At 37.4% G+C, this 17,977-nt stretch overlaps 2 protein-coding genes across 2 annotated transcripts; both read right to left on the reverse strand.

The window, feature by feature from the left end:
- Positions 1-9,514: 9,514 nt before the first annotated feature.
- Positions 9,515-11,183, reverse strand: LOC145052361 (tRNA (Ile)-lysidine synthase). The gene is made up of 4 exons (XM_079000173.1): positions 10,568-11,183; positions 10,371-10,481; positions 10,007-10,279; positions 9,515-9,911 (listed from the first exon to the last, which is right to left on the reverse strand). Exons 1-4 carry the CDS (start codon positions 11,078-11,080, stop codon positions 9,702-9,704), a joined length of 1,107 nt encoding a protein of 368 aa, XP_078856299.1. The 5' UTR covers positions 11,081-11,183; the 3' UTR covers positions 9,515-9,701.
- A 5,173-nt stretch (positions 11,184-16,356) lies between these two features.
- On the reverse strand, positions 16,357-17,683 carry LOC145049730 (uncharacterized). The gene is made up of 3 exons (XM_078998097.1): positions 17,548-17,683; positions 17,241-17,373; positions 16,357-17,124 (listed from the first exon to the last, which is right to left on the reverse strand). The coding sequence occupies exons 1-3, from the start codon at positions 17,681-17,683 to the stop codon at positions 16,374-16,376; spliced, it is 1,020 nt and encodes a 339-aa protein (XP_078854223.1). The 3' UTR covers positions 16,357-16,373.
- Positions 17,684-17,977: the final 294 nt, after the last annotated feature.

Raw genomic sequence — 17,977 nt, forward strand, 5'->3', positions numbered from 1 at the left:
GAGCTTTATGGATCAGTTTGGGGTTATTGGACTTAGGTTGCCATTTTTGGGACTAAATCACCATTTGATGCCTTGTTGTTGATATATAAGCATCAAGATTCGGGCTTTACGTGGAATTCATGCTTGGGAAGGCCAAATCTATGGCTTATGGGCACAGTCAGGAGGTCAATAGAGTTTGTGCATGGCATGAACTCGCCAAGTTGTTCTTGAGACTCGGCGAGTAGAGTTAGAGTTTCACATAAATTACTCAGTGAGTAGACTTGCCGAGTTGGGGGATGACTCAGTGAGTCAGAAGGGGGTTAGAGGACAGGAGTTCAAGGCGGTACTCGCCGAGTTGTTCTTGAGACTCGGCGAGTTGAGTCAGGGTGGCCCCGCAATTCATGCCTGGTATGACTCGTCGAGCATAGGGAGGGACTCGGCGTGCCAAGCGGGACAAAGAGTTAGTGGACATGTGTGTACTCGCCGAGTCACCAGAGTGCACTCGGCGAGTTGGGTCAAAGTATGACCGTTGACTTTTGTTGACTTTTAGGGTTTGGTCAACAATGGAGTCCTTGTGTCAAGAGGGGGGTAAAATAGTCTTTTACCCTTCTGTGGGTGCCAATGGAGGGTTGAGTCTAGTCTCGAGAGTTATATTTATGAGAGTATTTACTTTATGTGAATAGGCGGAGGCTAGGCAATATTTCTACCGAGTCAGAGGTTTACCGAGACGCCTGAGGTGAGTCTTCTCACTATACTTTACCTAGAGTGGTAACAGAGTTATGTGACAGAGTTATTGTATGCTATCTATGCGATGGGTGACACTGCATTATTTCTATGTGATTTATGTTGTGTGTATATTAGAGTTAGGACCGGAAGGTCCATAGAGCTAGGACCAGAGGGTCCACAGAGTTAGGTTTAGAGTTATGTGCCAGTGTATTTGTATGCTATTTATTTTATGAGATTTATTGTGATATGTGATATGCATGATTCAGAGCTATCAGAGTTAGGACCTTTGGGTCCATAGAGTTAGGGCCAGAGGGCCCACAGAGAGTTGGGGATGGAGGGCCCCACTGAGACACATTGACCAGAAGGTCGACAGAGTTACAGCCTCGAGTGGCTATTAGGTGTTAGAGTGGTATTTTGGGGAACTCACTAAGCATTTATGCTTACAGTGTTATATGTTATGTGTTTCAGGTACCAGCGATGATCGCGGGAAGGCGCCGGCATGATTCGTACACACATGGGATTTTATGTATTTCGGTCTTGGGGGATGTTTTGTGAAACAGGGATATGATACGATGACATTTTATTAATAAATGTGTTTGGAAAAATGTGTTTTGAAAATGCGAAAATTTGTTTTAATTTTTACGGTGTTATAGATGATGGTTGTGTTTGCTTTCTTCACTATTATACTCGTTGTTATGATACTATACCTGAAGTCATCCACCCCCGAACGTTTCCGCCGTTCTGGTTTGGGGGTGTGACAGATTGGTATCAGAGCATTGTTTATAGTGAACTAAGTATATCGAACCATATAATATATACAAACTATCAATACATTGGGACTGGAAGTCTCTGATTTAACATTTTCCAAATAACTATACTTTTAGAAACAAATAGTTTCTCGTTAAAAAGTATGAGCACATGCATACACACTAAGGTCGGTATCATGGTGGGATGGGACAAAAGTGGTGATTGTTGAACAGTACGAGTAGGCTTGGGGATGTATAGTCAGGTCTGGGAATGACATAGCTTGATCAACTATGTCTCCCCCAGAAGTGATTAGCATATGCCCAGGAATGGTCGTGGTGTTGCAACAAGTCAAAAAAAAACTTACCAACTCTATCTACAAAGAAATATCGAGAACATAAGAAAAGCATTTAAAATACTATAGGAGTATTTTGTGGAACTATAACTAACTTATGTGAAAACTAAAGACACCTATTAGTAGGTCTAAAATGACTAAGTGCATACGCTAAGGTTATACATAATCAAAGATATTATAGACTCATAATCTATGACTATTGCTCTACTTCCTGTTCATTGTTTGGTTGTGGATTTAGAGTAGAGTCATTTATTCGAAGGTCTATTTTATCTCAGATTATGTATAACTGGTATGCACTATGTAATTAGAAGTGGCTAATAAGGATCACCCCCTATAAGTAGTCGTAGGATCAGACGTCTAATAACCGCCTCATCTACCCCTGTTCTTGCACTAACAACATGGCAAGAGCTCAACTACCAGGAGACCCCTATTTACCTAACCGGGGAAATGGTGATTAGAATGGAGAAAATCCCGAAGAGGATCCTGAAGAAATAACGGAGGAAGACCCCGAAGACAATTAGAAGAGGAATGAGAGGAAGAGAAACCAAAGTAAAACAAAGAAAAGAATAAATAGGAGAAGATTCTGACAAGGAGCCGAGGTCTACAATACACCCTCCAGACTCTACTCGACGAGATTTCCATGGTCCGACACCTCGATAAGTCGTAGATTTAAAGAGAGAGAATCTGAGACAAGGTTAGTTACCTTCCCTACAGTATGGAAAGAGGTTTCTACAACCTCAATAGAGGAGGATCAGTAGACAAGGCCCTCTTTGTCATAGTATACCGCATCGCTCACCAAAGGATACAAACACGAGCACCAGACAACCGAATCAGAAAGGTTAGCGCTATCACCGAAATCACCGCGAGGTGCCTTTGTCACCTGGATAGAGGACATGACAAGCCAGGAACCCTTCGGTCCTCTCGACCGGATACTGGGGACTATTTCTCCCCTCTACTACTACCACATAACATGTAACACATAATCATATTCTATCTAGCATGAGTGGGTATGAACACCCCTTTCGGCCCTATCGACCGGAAATCTTGGGGACTGTCTCCCCTACTGCTACAAGCATATAACATCATATCATACTAGCACATAACATATCAGGTAGTAGCAAACCTAGATGAATATCACAAAGACAATCATCTAACATACGACTCCTACTGGTGGGCCGACATTTGTGCCTTAGACCCATTTCTACTGGAAGGTAACTCACCTTGTAAGGCCGACTGCTGAAAAGCTGATCGACAGATGTCTAACTGCTGCTTCGGTAATCCTCTGGCTATAAATTCATAAAATACTTAATAAGACACTGATAACTACTCTTAGGGTAAAATGACTATTTTACCCCCGACCAAGTCGAAGTCAAAGTCAACTTCCAGTTGACTTGACTCGTCGAGTTGGGCCGCCAACTCGTCGAGTCCCTATCCTTTCATTTGTCCTTCTTCATGTCCCTACTCGTCGAGTTTAGCAACGACTCGACGAGTTCTCCTTCTAAAACATCCTCGAATGAACCTTCATCCGACTCGCCAAGTTGTATAAACAACTCGTCGAGTTCTATGATTTCCAGGTCTATGGCTAAGTCTAAAGCGTTGGGTCACTCGCCCGGACCCCTCTAAGACCACTCTAACACTCACTGGGTTCCTTCGAACCACAACAGAAAAGGGAAGTCAAGCTATGGACTCGCCGAGTTGAAAATGACCAAGTCTCATTTCTCGATTTCTGATGTACAACACTTGACCAAAAGATAGATCTAGGCTTCTAAGATCGATCTAGCACGTAAAGTTACAAACTTTACGTGCATGCATGGGACTATGAGCTCAAATGGCCCTAAATGAGTGTCACGCCCCAAAACCGGAACGACGGAAACGTTCGGGGGGTGGAGGACGTCATGTTTAGTATCACAAGACATGTATCATAGTAAGCAAGTAACGAACAACCATTTCATTAGAAAGAAAGTGTTTACAAGGTGTGTGTTCACAAAACATAGACTACATAAGCAAATAACAAAACAAGACTTGAAGCTATACGGCTCCATCTTCTGAATTCCCAGCGCGAGTACCTGTCTACTAGTTTTCTGAGAATACAAGTTATTTGAAAGAGTTTATTAGAAATTAAGCTGTTTGGTTCATAAGATTTTAGTGATGTATGTAAGTTGTAGAAAGTTGTTGAAAAATGCAGTTGAAATATAGTAAGTTATAAGTTCTGATTTTAGAAAAGTTCGCCTGTTCCCCTAGAAAATCCTATATTTCGTACTTTGATGAAAGATACGTAAAAATGATCCTACAATCCTTTCTATGAGTACTAAGTAGATACAAGTTATATAAAACTCAGAGCAAACAAACAATTGATTGTGCGCATCTGCCCTAAGTCCACAACCAAACAAGGAACATGAGGTAATGCGGATAGCACACATCCCATTGTTTGTTAGGTCCTCGTTGTATATAACCCTGGTGTATTCACTTGTTACTCATGGAGTTAATTGTAATAGTTCATTTATATTTAATGAAAAGATCCTTTAAGAAAACCCTTATTTCTTATAATAAAATAGTGACCACAGTGACTACTTCTATAATCACTTAGTTTATACTGGCTATATATAATCTAATATCGAATAGATAGTTGATTGGATGAATCTGCCCTAAGCCCACAACCAAACAAGGAACATGAAATAAGGCGGAAAGCACACATCCAACAAACTGTTGGGTATTAATGATATATAACCATGATGTATAAACTAAGGTATTATAGATTCAATCACCTAAAGTCCTTTAAGTTTACACTGGTTTAATAAAATGGATTAAACCCTTTACTGGTAAGTTTCTAGTTTTGCATACCAAAAGTTCTGATTTGAAAAGTATGATTAGTACTGGAAAATTGTGCATTGAATTAGTGTCGTATGACTTCACCCATACCTGGTACCCCTTATGATGACTTAATGTGTACGGAACACACACACACACACACACACACACATATATATATATATATATATATATATATATATATATATATATATATATATATAGCTAAAATCGAATAGATAATAGGTTGGGTGAATCTGCTCTAGCCCACAACCAAACAAGGAACAGGAAATGAAGCGGAAAGCACACATCCTATTACTTGTCGGATCCTATTTATATATATCCCTTGATGTATACATTAAGGAATCATAAGGTTAGCATTATGGTCCCTTTCTACTGGATGTACTAGACCCGACTGTTCTGTTTGTCATTTGCAAAATGTAAGTACTGTAGTATTGTATATAGTAACTACTATTATACTAATTGCCTTAAATTGGTTATTAAGGTATAATGTGATGGCTAGATCCCATACCAAACGCTCTCCCTGTCAAAAGATTCTGGGATCCAAACGCGACCTCTGCAATCAATTGCAAGCTGTGAACATCCACATTAAAATTATATGATCATGTATACCCAATAGAACTATCACCTTTTGTTTAGAACAATGAGTTAGTGATTCATTGGTATAGTTAGATCATGCAATAGTGCCATGCTATAGCAAATTAGTGTGTTCGTTCTGTTTTAGTATCTTCTTTCTGTTATCGTGTATTGTATCTGGTATGAACTGAACCCCTAAACTATACCCATTATAGTTTACTAGTATTCTACTTGGACTATTATTGAAAAGACATAATTTACTACCAAGTTATGCTTGTACTTTAAAAACGGAGTTTTGTTAAACTATAAAGCAACATAACTGTAAAATAGTTTTTGATATGTTTTGACCACTTATAGAAGACATAAGCAACATTTTGAAAGATGTTTATAACAAATAATTACACAATTATCATTGTGTTCAACTTGTATTTCCCTCTTTAAAAGCATTTAAAACAGTTAAAAGATTCATTACGGGGTATGAACTCACCTGATGTGGGTGATTCACCGAATACGAGTGTAAGGATGAGAAGTTACACGAATGAAGTCCCGAGATTTAACAAGTCCTAAATAACATATATTGGCATGAATATAGTGTTTATAAGTAACTATATGAAAGGAAACACCTTCCGGGACTAGGAAACACTTTGACAAAGTGTTGGAATCACATGTGATTGGACTAAGGTAGGTGGAATGACTCTAACATGAGTTTACTACCATGGGTTTACGGCCCAAAGGATTTTACGGACGTAAAATCATGGTCAAACATGCATAAGTGTTGGTTTGAAGGCTAGGGAAGCTTGAAGGACTTTTTGCTCTACACAAGGATGAGCAAGACCCACCTTCATTGAGGCTTTTGATGAGTTTACGGCCCAAAGGAGTTTACGGCCGTAAAATCATAATCATTTATGTATTTAAGTGAAGTTTAAGTTCCTTCAATCATCAAGGAAGGGTTTTGGGTCACTAGCTTTGCATCTTATAGGGTTTATGGTCCATACATGCTTCAACATTGAGTTTACGACCAAGGGAGATCTTGGGCCGTAAACTCAATATGTTCTTGGGAAAGTGTATGTTTTAAGTCTCTAAGCATGTTTCCTAACTAGATATGAAGTATAGGGAAGAGTACTTATGATCTAGAAGCTTGAAATGGTTGGTTTTGGCCAAGAACACTAGTGTGTGTTCTTGGTGTTATTGGTGAAACTTGAAGATCTAAGAAAAGAGTGATTTCCATGGATGAAATCATGTAAGGATACTAGATTCAGAGATGTATCAACAAATCTAGGAAGAATGGAAAAATCTTGTATATATGGGGTGAGTTTACGGCCCACATGGAGTTTACGGCCGTAAACTCCAATGTAGTGGTCGTGAACTCATGAAGTTGGTGTTTTAGGCTTGATCATTGTTCAGTGGTTCTAGCTGGTACTTCCTAGCACTCATTCCTTGAGTGTACTAGGCTCAATCTCCTTAGAATGACCTTCAACAATGCTAGAACTCATTACCAATGAGTCTGACACTCAGTTGAGTTGATTGAACGAGCTTATAAAGCAAAAAATTTCAGGTTGTCATAATGAGACTCTTAAGATGCATGGGGCTCTCTAAGGCTCCAAAATCAGCCCTTTTCTGCCTTGTAACCCCTCAAAGACCTTGGATCTGAAGTCTTAGCCCCCAACCATGCTTGCACTCATGATTGGTCACCAAGAATGGCTCCTAAAAGCCCTAAATCACCCCAAAAAGGGATCTAAAACATGAAAGAGCAAGGTATCAAGTTTATACCTCTAAAGAACTGGAGAGGGTGCACAAACTCGAACTCCTCTGGCCTCCTCTTGATTCCTCAAGCCTTTCTTTTCCTTCTTATGTTCCACGATCACCAAAAACCACCACAAAGGCCTTCGATCTTTACACAAACGATTAGGGTTTGATATGGAGAGTTCTGAGAGCAATAGGGACGAAGGGGGGCTGAATGAGATGCTTAAATAGGGTGCAATCCCTTAAATTAGGGTTTTGTCCAGTCAGGCCCTACTCATCGAGTCTGGCTGCCAACTCGTCGAGTAGGTCATTAAACTCCCGGGTCCAAGTCGCTCCTACTCGTCGAGTTGGCCATCAACTCGTCGAGTTCCTAGGCCAAAAAAATGAATAATACTTGAATGAAATTCATACCAGGAATCGGGTGCTAAACATCACCAAACTTTCATTTTTTTAAGATCAGTCATTGTGAGCTGAGGCTGGTCTCCACTACGGTTCTCATCAGGGTTCCTCATGAAGAGTAATCCTTGTTTCTTGTCAACAGTGACCTTTCTCATGGCATGCTTGATAGTGATTCTTGTGTTGGCATTCAAAGGTTCAGTTTCGAATCGATCGACAATTTGAGTGGTTCTGGGAGGTGGAGGATCCATAATGTTGTCATTTAACGAAGGCTGGACCGGAGCACTGGGAAGACCATGAGATGTTGCAGGCTGATCGACAGATGACTTGAACTTATCACCAAATTCTTCATAAAGTTTGTTCTTTAAGTCATAATAGCATGCAGTCAGCGCTCCAAGGTGATTTTTGAGTTAGATATTTGCTTTGTCTTGGCTTCGTTTTCGGCTTCAACATCTGCGAGATGAACATCAAGTTTACCTATCAACACGTCCTTCTCAATGATCGTTTGTTTCAACACGCCAATCTCAACCATGAGCTCTGTGTTGGAAGGCTCAACTCCCTTCAACACCAATAACCGTAAACCCCCAGAAACGATGAAAACAAGTGTTTTTCGTGCAGTTTTGATGCCTTTAGCTGTGAAAACTCAAACAAATGCATAACCAAGCTTTGAACAATGAAGAAAATGAAGATCATTTCAACCGTAAACTCCACTAAAGTTGTTTTGACACCAGATTTTCCCTGATACTAATTGTAAGGTCTCAATTACAAGATCCAAACCAGTGACCAAAACAAACAATAACAAGAATGAGTAGAAAAATAAGATGATTAAGCAATGCACACGTTCATTCACAAAAACGTCTAGTACACCTTGAGTTACACACAATCGATTGTAAACACTTATGATACGTCACTTTTCTGACAGACTCTGACACAAATTATTTATAAGAATTGACTGGCCGTAAACCTGTTTACGGCCGTGAACACCAATTCAACCATAAACACATACAAACAAGCTACAAGACACCTCCAACCCGACCAAAACCCTATCAAGACTTACACAAAAGATTGCCTAGCCCAAACCACTAAATAATGACCTATTAGAGCACATGATCCAAAGAATTGGACATGATCGGAAATCGGATTTACCTAAAACCGGGTCAGCTCCAATGCTTTTAACATATCGGTTTTCGGGTAAGAACCATACTGGATCCGAGAATTGTAAATCGATCCAATATATGAAAAGACTTTTTCTATTGACGTGAACTAGCCATATGCGACTAGTACCTAAATATTATGGTAGTGATTTTTTACATTCTTTTTATTAATGTAAAATGACTAAAACTTCCATGAAAATAATATTTGTTGGAGAAATGCTTATAAAGTAATACCAATCTTGCAATATTACAGTAGTGATTTATCCATCCATTACAAAATAAACATCTTTAAAAGTAAATTCTTTAAAAAGAACACATTATATATAAAACTCCATCAATCCAAATTGACGTAATTTTAAGGAAATACGATATGCATCAAAACAAGCATTTCAAGTTTATGTTTTGGTCTAAATAAAGGAAGCCCATAAATAAATATGCAGCAAACAGAAAGCCCAACAAACGGTCCAACAACTTATAATCCACTTGAAGTACCGAAACCCGGTTTGGGGAACCGGAAAACCATAAACGGGTCCGATTCCGATTTTTGAAAATTGGTTTTCGGTTGTCAGACCGGGCCCGACCCGTTGCTCATTTTAAAGTAATCTATTTGAAACTGCTGTGATGTGATTTTGCAACTTGCTGTCCTGTTGACTACTTGACCATTTGGATATTTGGATTGGAGATTTGAAGTTCAAAGTTTCATAATTCCATAGACTACTCATCCTTTCTGGTTAACATATACGTTTAAAAATTTTAAACTTGAATAAGGATTCGCCTTTATGTAATCAACTATTAATATCTCGTTTTATTTTTCAGTTGGTACGAAGTGCATCATTTGCTTGAGGCTCTGTGCTATTGTCGACAGTTTGGGTAGATTCTCAATTTGTGAAAATGTATTAGTAATGTATTTATCTTTGATGGATGTAAGTGTAAACTTGTACTAATATGGAATTTAATTAAATATATTTTTTTCTGTACTTATGTTTAATAAAAATCTTGTTACACATCCATATATTCATACAATAGCCCAAGAACTTTTATTAGCACATATGGCTCCAACATATCTGAATCTTTCAAAGCTCTAAAAAGATGGTAAACAAAGCAGAAATTTAGTAACATCAAGTAATGAAATGAACAAAGTGTACCTAATAGCTAGTTTCAAATGACTCCTGTACGTTTCTTTAAAATTGGGAAAGTGTTTAGTTCCATGGACTAGGAAGCCTGGCATCTCTGAATACAGAAGTGCCACCATTGGCGGCTGGTGAAGGAGATGAAGCAATGTAATTTGTTCCTGTTACAGATACAGTTGGATTACCATTACCATTACCATTACCTTGTTGGCTTGTAGGAGCAAATCTTGATGGGCTACTTGTCACTACCCCTGAAGTTGTTCGTGAAGGATTTGATGCCTGCATTTATTCCAAAAGATTCATTCACACCCCTTTTATAAAAAATGATGATGATGATGATCTAACTGTATATACTTTGTTAGATTATGTTTTACCATAGCAAAAGGGGTCCTTCTATGAAGGGAGTCTGAAGATGGTGACACGCTGCTCATTCTTGGTAAACTGCGTGAATGTTGATTTTGATCAGCATCTGCTCCTTCTGTATCGCCATTACAGTTGACTTCTGAAGCGGGTCGTGGAGTCACCTGTCTACTCATGGAACCAGAGTCATTCCCAACATCCACTTGGAGAGATATTGATTGGTGCCCTGTAGTAGTACCCTGCTGCACACTGCTTCTTCTTCGTAGCTCCTCTTCAGCACTCAAAATCTATGAACCCAAAGATAGGAAAGAATTTTGTTAGAATAAAGAATTATGGTGAGGTTATCAAATAAGAAAGGAATATATACAGTATACTCACCTGTTTCAGAACTTGTACCAGATTATGCTTCCTTGCATTCAGGATCTGCAACTTCTCTTCAACCTCCTTTTTCCTTTTCTCTATATCACTCAGTGTAACGTTCTTAAGTGGCTGGTAGGCAAAAACACTAATAGTTAAAGTCATTCGTTTCAATTCTCAAAAATGATAAACAATCCATTGCAATAACCAATTAATACCTCTAACTGATGTTGAGCATCCGTTTTCCCTTCCTCTTGAAGGTCATCCACAGCATTTAAGGCGTTTTCCGGGACATCAACAACAGCTTTAGCATCATCAACTGCCACTAATTGTTCACCAGGAATCACTAAAGTCTCATCTTCATCGCCGACCTTTGATTCTTTCTGACCGTTTGCTTGTTGATCTGCATGATTCGATTTCACCAATTCGTCATCAAATGTTTTATCGTCATTAACCTTTGATGCTTCCTCATCTTTGGAGACATCTTCCACAGCAGGTCCGTCGGATTCAGGTGGTTCTCTATCATCGGAAGTAGCATCCTCAACAGAATTCTCATTAGGGTTAGGGTTAGGGTTCGGGGTGGTGGCCTCGAGGCGAGAAAGGGCTCTGGAACGGCGTTGGAGGAGATTCTTGAAATCCCTAGGAGAGATTTTGGGGGTGGGCACTAGCCATTGGTGGGGAACGTCAGGGCTCCGGTGGAGCTTCCCTTTGTAAAGCGAAATCGCAACCATTTTTTCTGGGATCGTCTCTCCTTCGCTGTCTCTGATTCCCCTTCTAACAGTCCTTTTAAACGGGTCGGGTATCCGCCACGCCTTTCGACCGAATGTGTAATGTGTTGGTTTTCAGTTTCACGGTTTTTAAACGCGTAATCAAATTAATTTATAGCTTTTTAAAATAATAACTTTTTTTTTATTTTGATTTTTTTAAAACTAAAACTTAATTATTCTTTTTAAAATTACTTTAACCATCACTACATTAACAAATAAAAGGTTGTAACAAAAGATAATTAAAGTATATGATAATTTTTCATAAAATTATTAAAGTTCATGTTTTTGAATATTTAAATATTGTTTTGCTTATATGCTTATATATTAGTGATCACTTTTGGTAGTAGAAGTGCATGCTTCATCAGTTGAGTTGAAAAAGAAATATTTGGTTCAATTGTTAACATATACAAATGGTTTGGTTGATCGAAATTTAAATTTAAAAAGGTAAAAAAAGTCAATTTACAATCAAAATGAAAAACAAAGTCAAAAGTTAATAAAAGAATAATACGATCACATGGATATTTCTTAATTTTAGATAATTATAGCTTCGATTACTATAAATATATAAAATATTATTGTTGTGGCTACTTCAAAACACTTTAATTTAAAAAATAATTCCGATTTTATAATAAAAATTTACTATAAAATGATAAGTAAATATTAGCTAATATCTTATAAAAAAAAGTTAAATTTTTTCATTATTATATATACATATTAAAGTTGGACAATCCTTAGGGTACCTTGGGTTGGTTAGTTGACGTGAGTTTGGTTAATCTCGATATCCACCGCCTCAAATTGGGATCTACTCTCGATACTTCCCGAACCTTTCATTCCCACCGCCACTATCCTCCACCGCCTTAAGCGGCTGTCATTCGTTAATTCCTTTCTTGTGTCTTCTTCAACCTCCTCAACCCAACCGTACACGATTAGAGGTCGTCGCCCTCTGTTTTTGCTTATATGTTTCCGTTATGCCTGCTTGCATTCCCAATTGTTACCAGAGGTCAGGCACGTCAATTGAAGGTATGTGTCTTTTTAGCCCTCTTCTACTTCTTCACTGTTCATGGCGCTGTTTGATTTCGGCCTCTGTGTTGAAGGTAGCCTGCCTCCATGAGCAAGATGGTTCCAAGTTCAATTTTCGGTTGTCAGCTGTTCTCTCTGTTCGATACTAATGCGACGGCCTCTGTCGAGCCATGAAGATGACCTCTAAGTGTTGTTTGTTGATTCCTTGCATATCAAAATCAAATTTCTTTTTCTATAGTCCACATCCGTCTTGCAACGGGACCATCGACCCCAACTGTCTATCAGGTAATTTGGTTTGGGGAGAGACGGAAGGCGAGGGAGGACCCCGTCTACCGCATCGTTCGTTGTCGGTGCCCGTATGGAAGGTTTAACTTACGCACCCATTTTTTTCCTTTTTACCTGTGATTAAGATGCCTTTTGTGATTTTCAGATTGTGGTGTTCTTCTCAACCTGTCATCTTCATATGCTTTCTTATATCCACCGCTACCTTGACGTTTCATTGAACCTAGGTATGTTTCGCAATTTGAATTTAAAGTTTTTTCCTTATGCAGATTACCTGTCAATGTTGGTTTATGGAGTTTTTGCTTTCGTATGTATATGGATAATCGAACCGTTAAAAATTGAATTTTTGCTTGTGGTGATTTTGATAGTTTGGCACTGCTTTTAGGGTTTCAATTATATTCTACTTTGTTCAGATTTCTTTCCTATTATGTTTCAATTGCAAATAAAAAAAAATCTTTTTTTTTTGAATTTAGATTGAATGATTAGAGGTTCATAAACACTATTGTTCCCTTTTGGTGATCATGGTTTCATGAAGTAAGTTTATGATCACGATGAGCTTATCTGAAAACTCACTTTGTCTTCCGATTGTTGACCACCACCAGTCAGGTTAGATCTATCAAATCCATGATATGCTACTCCTTGCTATATGTTTAGTTAGGATATGTTATATTCATATTTTAGGGTTTTGTTATTTTTTGTATTTATGAAGCAATCGTGCTGGGTGTTTTATGAAATGCATCAAACACTTTGAGGGCTAATCAGACAGCTCTTTGGAACAAAAGCAAATGATGAACTAATCTTATAATCATCATCAACACAAGGGTTTCAAATGGTAAGACTTTCAGATGCTGTAATCATATTCTTCCAATCATTATTTAAGAAAAATCATCTCTAAATGGATTGTCTAATTCTAAACAGAAATTCTACATGGGTTGCAATTACGTGATCGGTAGGTATCTTTCCTTACTCAATTTCGTTATTTAGAATAGGATTGGGTTCTAATTCCACATTTGGCTTGACCTAATTGCAGGGACCTTTTTTTTAAAAAAAAAAAGAGTAAATAACATAAAATGATCTGCATGCTTTCTATTTTTTATTGTATGAATTGGAATATTTTTAAAATTTGGTGGTTATTTTATGGTTTAACCCTACATTGATCTAAAGGTGTTAGATTCAATCACATTTATTTCATATGACTGTTTCATCATTTTATGGTGCTTAAATGATTCTATTTAACCTCATATTTTTGGTGTTTTTAAATAAGAGTAGAGTATGTTTTTAATTTCTGTAGTTAATTTTAGATTTTAAAAATGCAATTCTCAACAATTTGGGCTACATCCTTCTATTGTAAAATATCAATTAATGTATGATATTCTTTTTGTCTTCTTCTTATTCTTGTCTTTGGATTTTGAACTTCATTTATGGCTTTATGGATGTTGTAGGCACACAAGTTTTAAGAAGCTGAAGAAAATTTTGAAACCATTTTGACAGATGAGCTTTCAATCAATGCCACACTGAATGGATGGTATCATTGGGTATGTTTTGGTTTGGATATGCTTTCAAATGAATTTTTTTTCATGCACATCATTTTGTAAAAAGTTATTATTGGTATGGATTCTAGAGTTTATCGTCCAAAAGTTCATGTACTACTCATCTAATTTTATGTGGTTTGAATTCAAGTTATATCTTTGTAGATTATAATAATAGATAAATAAATACTTTTGTTTGAAATTAATGATATTATTATTACTTTAAATTCTATTGTTAGATATTAGGGTATGGATGGGCTAGAATGTTGAGAAATCAGGGGTAAAAACTGCATCTACATACTATTTTTATAGTTACAAATTATTTCTTCTAACATTTTTGGACCAAACTGCCCCTGCATACTGTTTCTATAGTTAGAAATTTTTTATTCTAACATTTTTGGACCAAACTGCCCCTGTATACTTTTTCTATACTTAAAAAAAATTAATTTTAAGTTTTTTGGACCAAACAGCCCCTGCATACTGTTTTTAAACTTAAAAAAAACCATTTTAACAATTTTAGACCAAACTGCATTTGCATACTTATTTATAGCTAAATTTATTTTGATTTAAAAGTTTTGGGCTGAAATGCCCCTGCATAATGTTTTTACACATAAAAAAAATTGAATTTAACAATTTTGGATGAAACTGCCCTTACATACTCTTTTTATAGTTAATTTTTTTTTTGTATTTTAACAGTTTTTGACAAAACTATCCCTACATATTGTTAATTTGGTTAGGACCAAAAAAAAGTACACAAATCCGGACCCCGCTTCACTGTTCCTCGGTTACAATACTCCGCTTTGTTCCGGTTTTGCATCTGGCTTGCTCTAATTTTATTTCATTCTTATGTAGGTTTCGACGAATTTGAAAGGAGTTTCAAGGTCGACTTCTGAATTCCAAGTATCTCACCTCTAATTTCGGATTTCAACTAGCTTAGACTTTGATTTTATTGTAACTTCCCTCCAGATTTCATCACTATTTGTGTTGTGTTTTTGGTTTCACCCAACTTTTGAACAGGGAATCCGCCATCTGTGGATGTTGCCGATTGGGATATCGAGTTCGCTGTCAATGCAACCCTCGATTTTCCATCAGTGTGGCGGGAGGAGTAACGATTCAACTCCTTCCAAACCTTCGGTGCCTGTTAAGCGCCTTCAATGAAGTCGCCGACAGCATGAAGCAAAATTCACCAAAAAAATATTATTTTAATGTATTTTATTGGATTTATGGGTAAAATAAAAAAATGTAGATGGTTTGATTCAAAAAATGACTTATTTGATAATTGATCATTTGTGTGTTTTTTCCATACAGGGATTTAGTGCTCACGTAGCAAACACCATTCCTGCAACAACAATTCCCATGGTACAACAACAGAAACAACAGCAGATGAGAATCTTTATGTCGCTATTCCTTAGGTAAAGCTCCTTGTTGTTAATATATTTAATACAAGAAAATTATTCCATTCTTACAATGGAATGCAAAGACTGATTCCATTCCATGCAGACACATCTGAACCTTGGATGCATTCAAGGGACATTCCAAGCCTACAATCGACAACGCGACATAAGGTTGAAGTACCTGTTGACGACACCGTGAGACTGTGACTTTTCCATTTTTAGGTTATAGATGTAGTAAACTTTCGATCGTATCTGTTTAGCTCCATGCCCCGCAACGCGGGGCTCCTCATCTAGTTATAATTATAATTATTCAATCATCAAAGTCCTAATTTATGAGTAAAAAAATACTAGTTAATCGGGCCCGAACCCAACCCAAATGGCCCCAGAACTAACAACCCGAAAAATAGGATTTAGTTAAATCAAAACTAAATTGGTATATAGGAACCGATCATGATACAGGACCGGGTAAAATGAGTGTAGAACCGGAAAACCCAGAAATATCAAAATGAGTAGGGTGGATCCCGGTTAAGTGGATCTAGAAATGGTAATGTGTAATCTGTGAAATTTATAAAAATTGAATAACTCATTCGTTTGAAGTCTAATTAACATGAAATATTTTCCAACATGTATTTTATAGTTTGTACTTCAATTTAGTCTATAATTTCATCATATTTGGTTCCATACTAAATGAGTTACAGTCTTCCGAAATCAGATTATCAAAGTTGAAATTTTTTAGTTTTTCAAGTTTTTCCTAGTCCGGTTCTCTTTACCTATTTTCCCCAACCCAGTATACCCGATACCTGTTTTAGCCTTTAGGCTTATATTAATATACGATACCCGGCCCACTTTAAGTTTATACCGGTTCCGATTTTCAACCGGGTTTCTGGGTTGGGAGCTTATCCTAAGTTCACCTTAAACTTCCAATCAAATACATCTTACTAGTAAACCATATTCAAACTCATTGTTTCTTCCTACACGGACGATGGAACAAGCCATTATTCTAAAACTTGAAAAGTCAAACTAAAAGTCAAATCAATAAGATGGTTCACCCAAAAGCCCCGGAAAGTCCAGCAGCATATCGTTTTCCGATCCATCCAGCATCGCCTCCACAAACGACCCATCACAACCTTCTTCTATACTTTCTTTAACACCATTCATCAACAATGGCGTATTACACTTAACCACCTCAACCCCTCCCATGGCTTCCAAGTTCAATTTCTCATCTCCATCTTGCCCATTCTCGATCAGAAAGTCGCGCCAGTTAAACGTCTGTTGTGGGGTCGTCATTTCATTCAAAGTCGAACAGGTACTTGAAGACGACGACGATGATGACGCCACCGAGACATGGAATTGCGTCAGAGAGATTCCGATTCCATGGTTGGTTGAAGAGTCTTTGACATGTGTGATGGCTTGAAGCTGAGTTAGAAGATCGAGTGAATCGGATTTGATTACAACTTCCGGTGGTTCCATTTTGACGTTGTTGTTGTTGTTGAAATTAGGGAAAAATGATTCTGTTGGGGATTGTTGGAATACATGATTTTCTTGATTCGAGATGAAGAATGTGTTGTTGTTGTTGTTGTCGTCTCGATTGAATGAACCCATTCTGGTTTGGTTTCTTGTGAGTCCACTGATGCTGCCATAGTCAGCAAGCATTTGAGAGAAAGGCCTGTGAGTGACTGGATCGATCCCCATTGCTGATAGCTTCTTCTTTAGTTTGGTGTTCCAGTAGTTCTTCACATCATTATCTGTTCTTCCTGGGAGTTGTTGTGCTATTATAGGCCATCTATACAAACACAAGTTGCATGCATGAATTATTGTGAACAAAGATATATTTATATACTCCATTACAGAAATCACCCACTACAGGGAAAATATAGAAGAAGGGATATATATATGAACCTGCTACCAATGGCGGAATGAAGCTTGATGATCAACTCCTCTTCTTGTTGTGTAAAGCTTTGATGCCTGATATGATCATTCGTTGCAACATTTGTTTTCCTTAACCTACAACTCTTTCCACACTTTCTTAAACCTTTTTTCTCGCACCACAAGAACACAAAATGAAAACCTTTAATATATATATATATATATATATATATATATATATATATATATATATATATATATATATATATATATATATATATATAAATTTATTGTTGAAAAGTATAAAATGATATATGATGATGATGATGATGATGATCACCTGGTTTCTTGGGAGCCCCTGCTTGCCAATTAGTTGTTGGTTGTTTGGATACAAAGGCGAGCATTTGTGCATCATCTTCTTCATTCCATGAGCCTTTCCTCATACTTAGCTTATCACAACACGGAGGCCTCACCATGATGAAGATCAAAAGTCACCCAAAAAGAAAGGAGACTGCATTGTGGGTAATATTTTCTAATGATAGAAATGGCTCAAAGATGATGAACTTAAAAGAAGTAACAATGGGTAAGTCGAAGAAAAGGCGAGAAAAGCATGCTCTAATTAACTAATTTTCATGATAAAATGACATATACTCTCAAATCATGAACCGATCAACGGAAAAATCATCTTTTAAAAATAGAATAATTAGTAGCTCACCTATTTGGATGAGAGAGAGACTGGAAATAGGTTCATATTGGGTGGATAATTTGGT

This window comes from Lactuca serriola, chromosome 5 (genome assembly GCF_051521515.1).
Source record: "Lactuca serriola cultivar US96UC23 chromosome 5, Lser_US96UC23_V15, whole genome shotgun sequence".
Taxonomy (NCBI): Eukaryota; Viridiplantae; Streptophyta; class Magnoliopsida; order Asterales; family Asteraceae; genus Lactuca; species Lactuca serriola.

Excerpts from the sequence above, each read along its gene's own strand:
- LOC145052361 (XM_079000173.1), bottom strand. The coding sequence starts at position 11,080 with ATGGTTGCGATTTCGCTTTACAAAGGGAAGCTCCACCGGAGCCCTGAC. Across the intron at positions 10,482-10,567 it reads ATGCTCAACATCAGTTAGAG|CCACTTAAGAACGTTACACT; the intron begins GTATTAATTGGT and ends TTTGCCTACCAG. Across the intron at positions 9,912-10,006 it reads GAAGGACCCCTTTTGCTATG|GCATCAAATCCTTCACGAAC; the intron begins GTAAAACATAAT and ends GAATAAATGCAG.
- LOC145049730 (XM_078998097.1), bottom strand. The coding sequence starts at position 17,683 with ATGGTGAGGCCTCCGTGTTGTGATAAGCTAAGTATGAGGAAAGGCTCA. Across the intron at positions 17,374-17,547 it reads AGGGGCTCCCAAGAAACCAG|GTTTAAGAAAGTGTGGAAAG; the intron begins GTGATCATCATC and ends GCGAGAAAAAAG. Across the intron at positions 17,125-17,240 it reads CATTCCGCCATTGGTAGCAG|ATGGCCTATAATAGCACAAC; the intron begins GTTCATATATAT and ends GTGTTTGTATAG.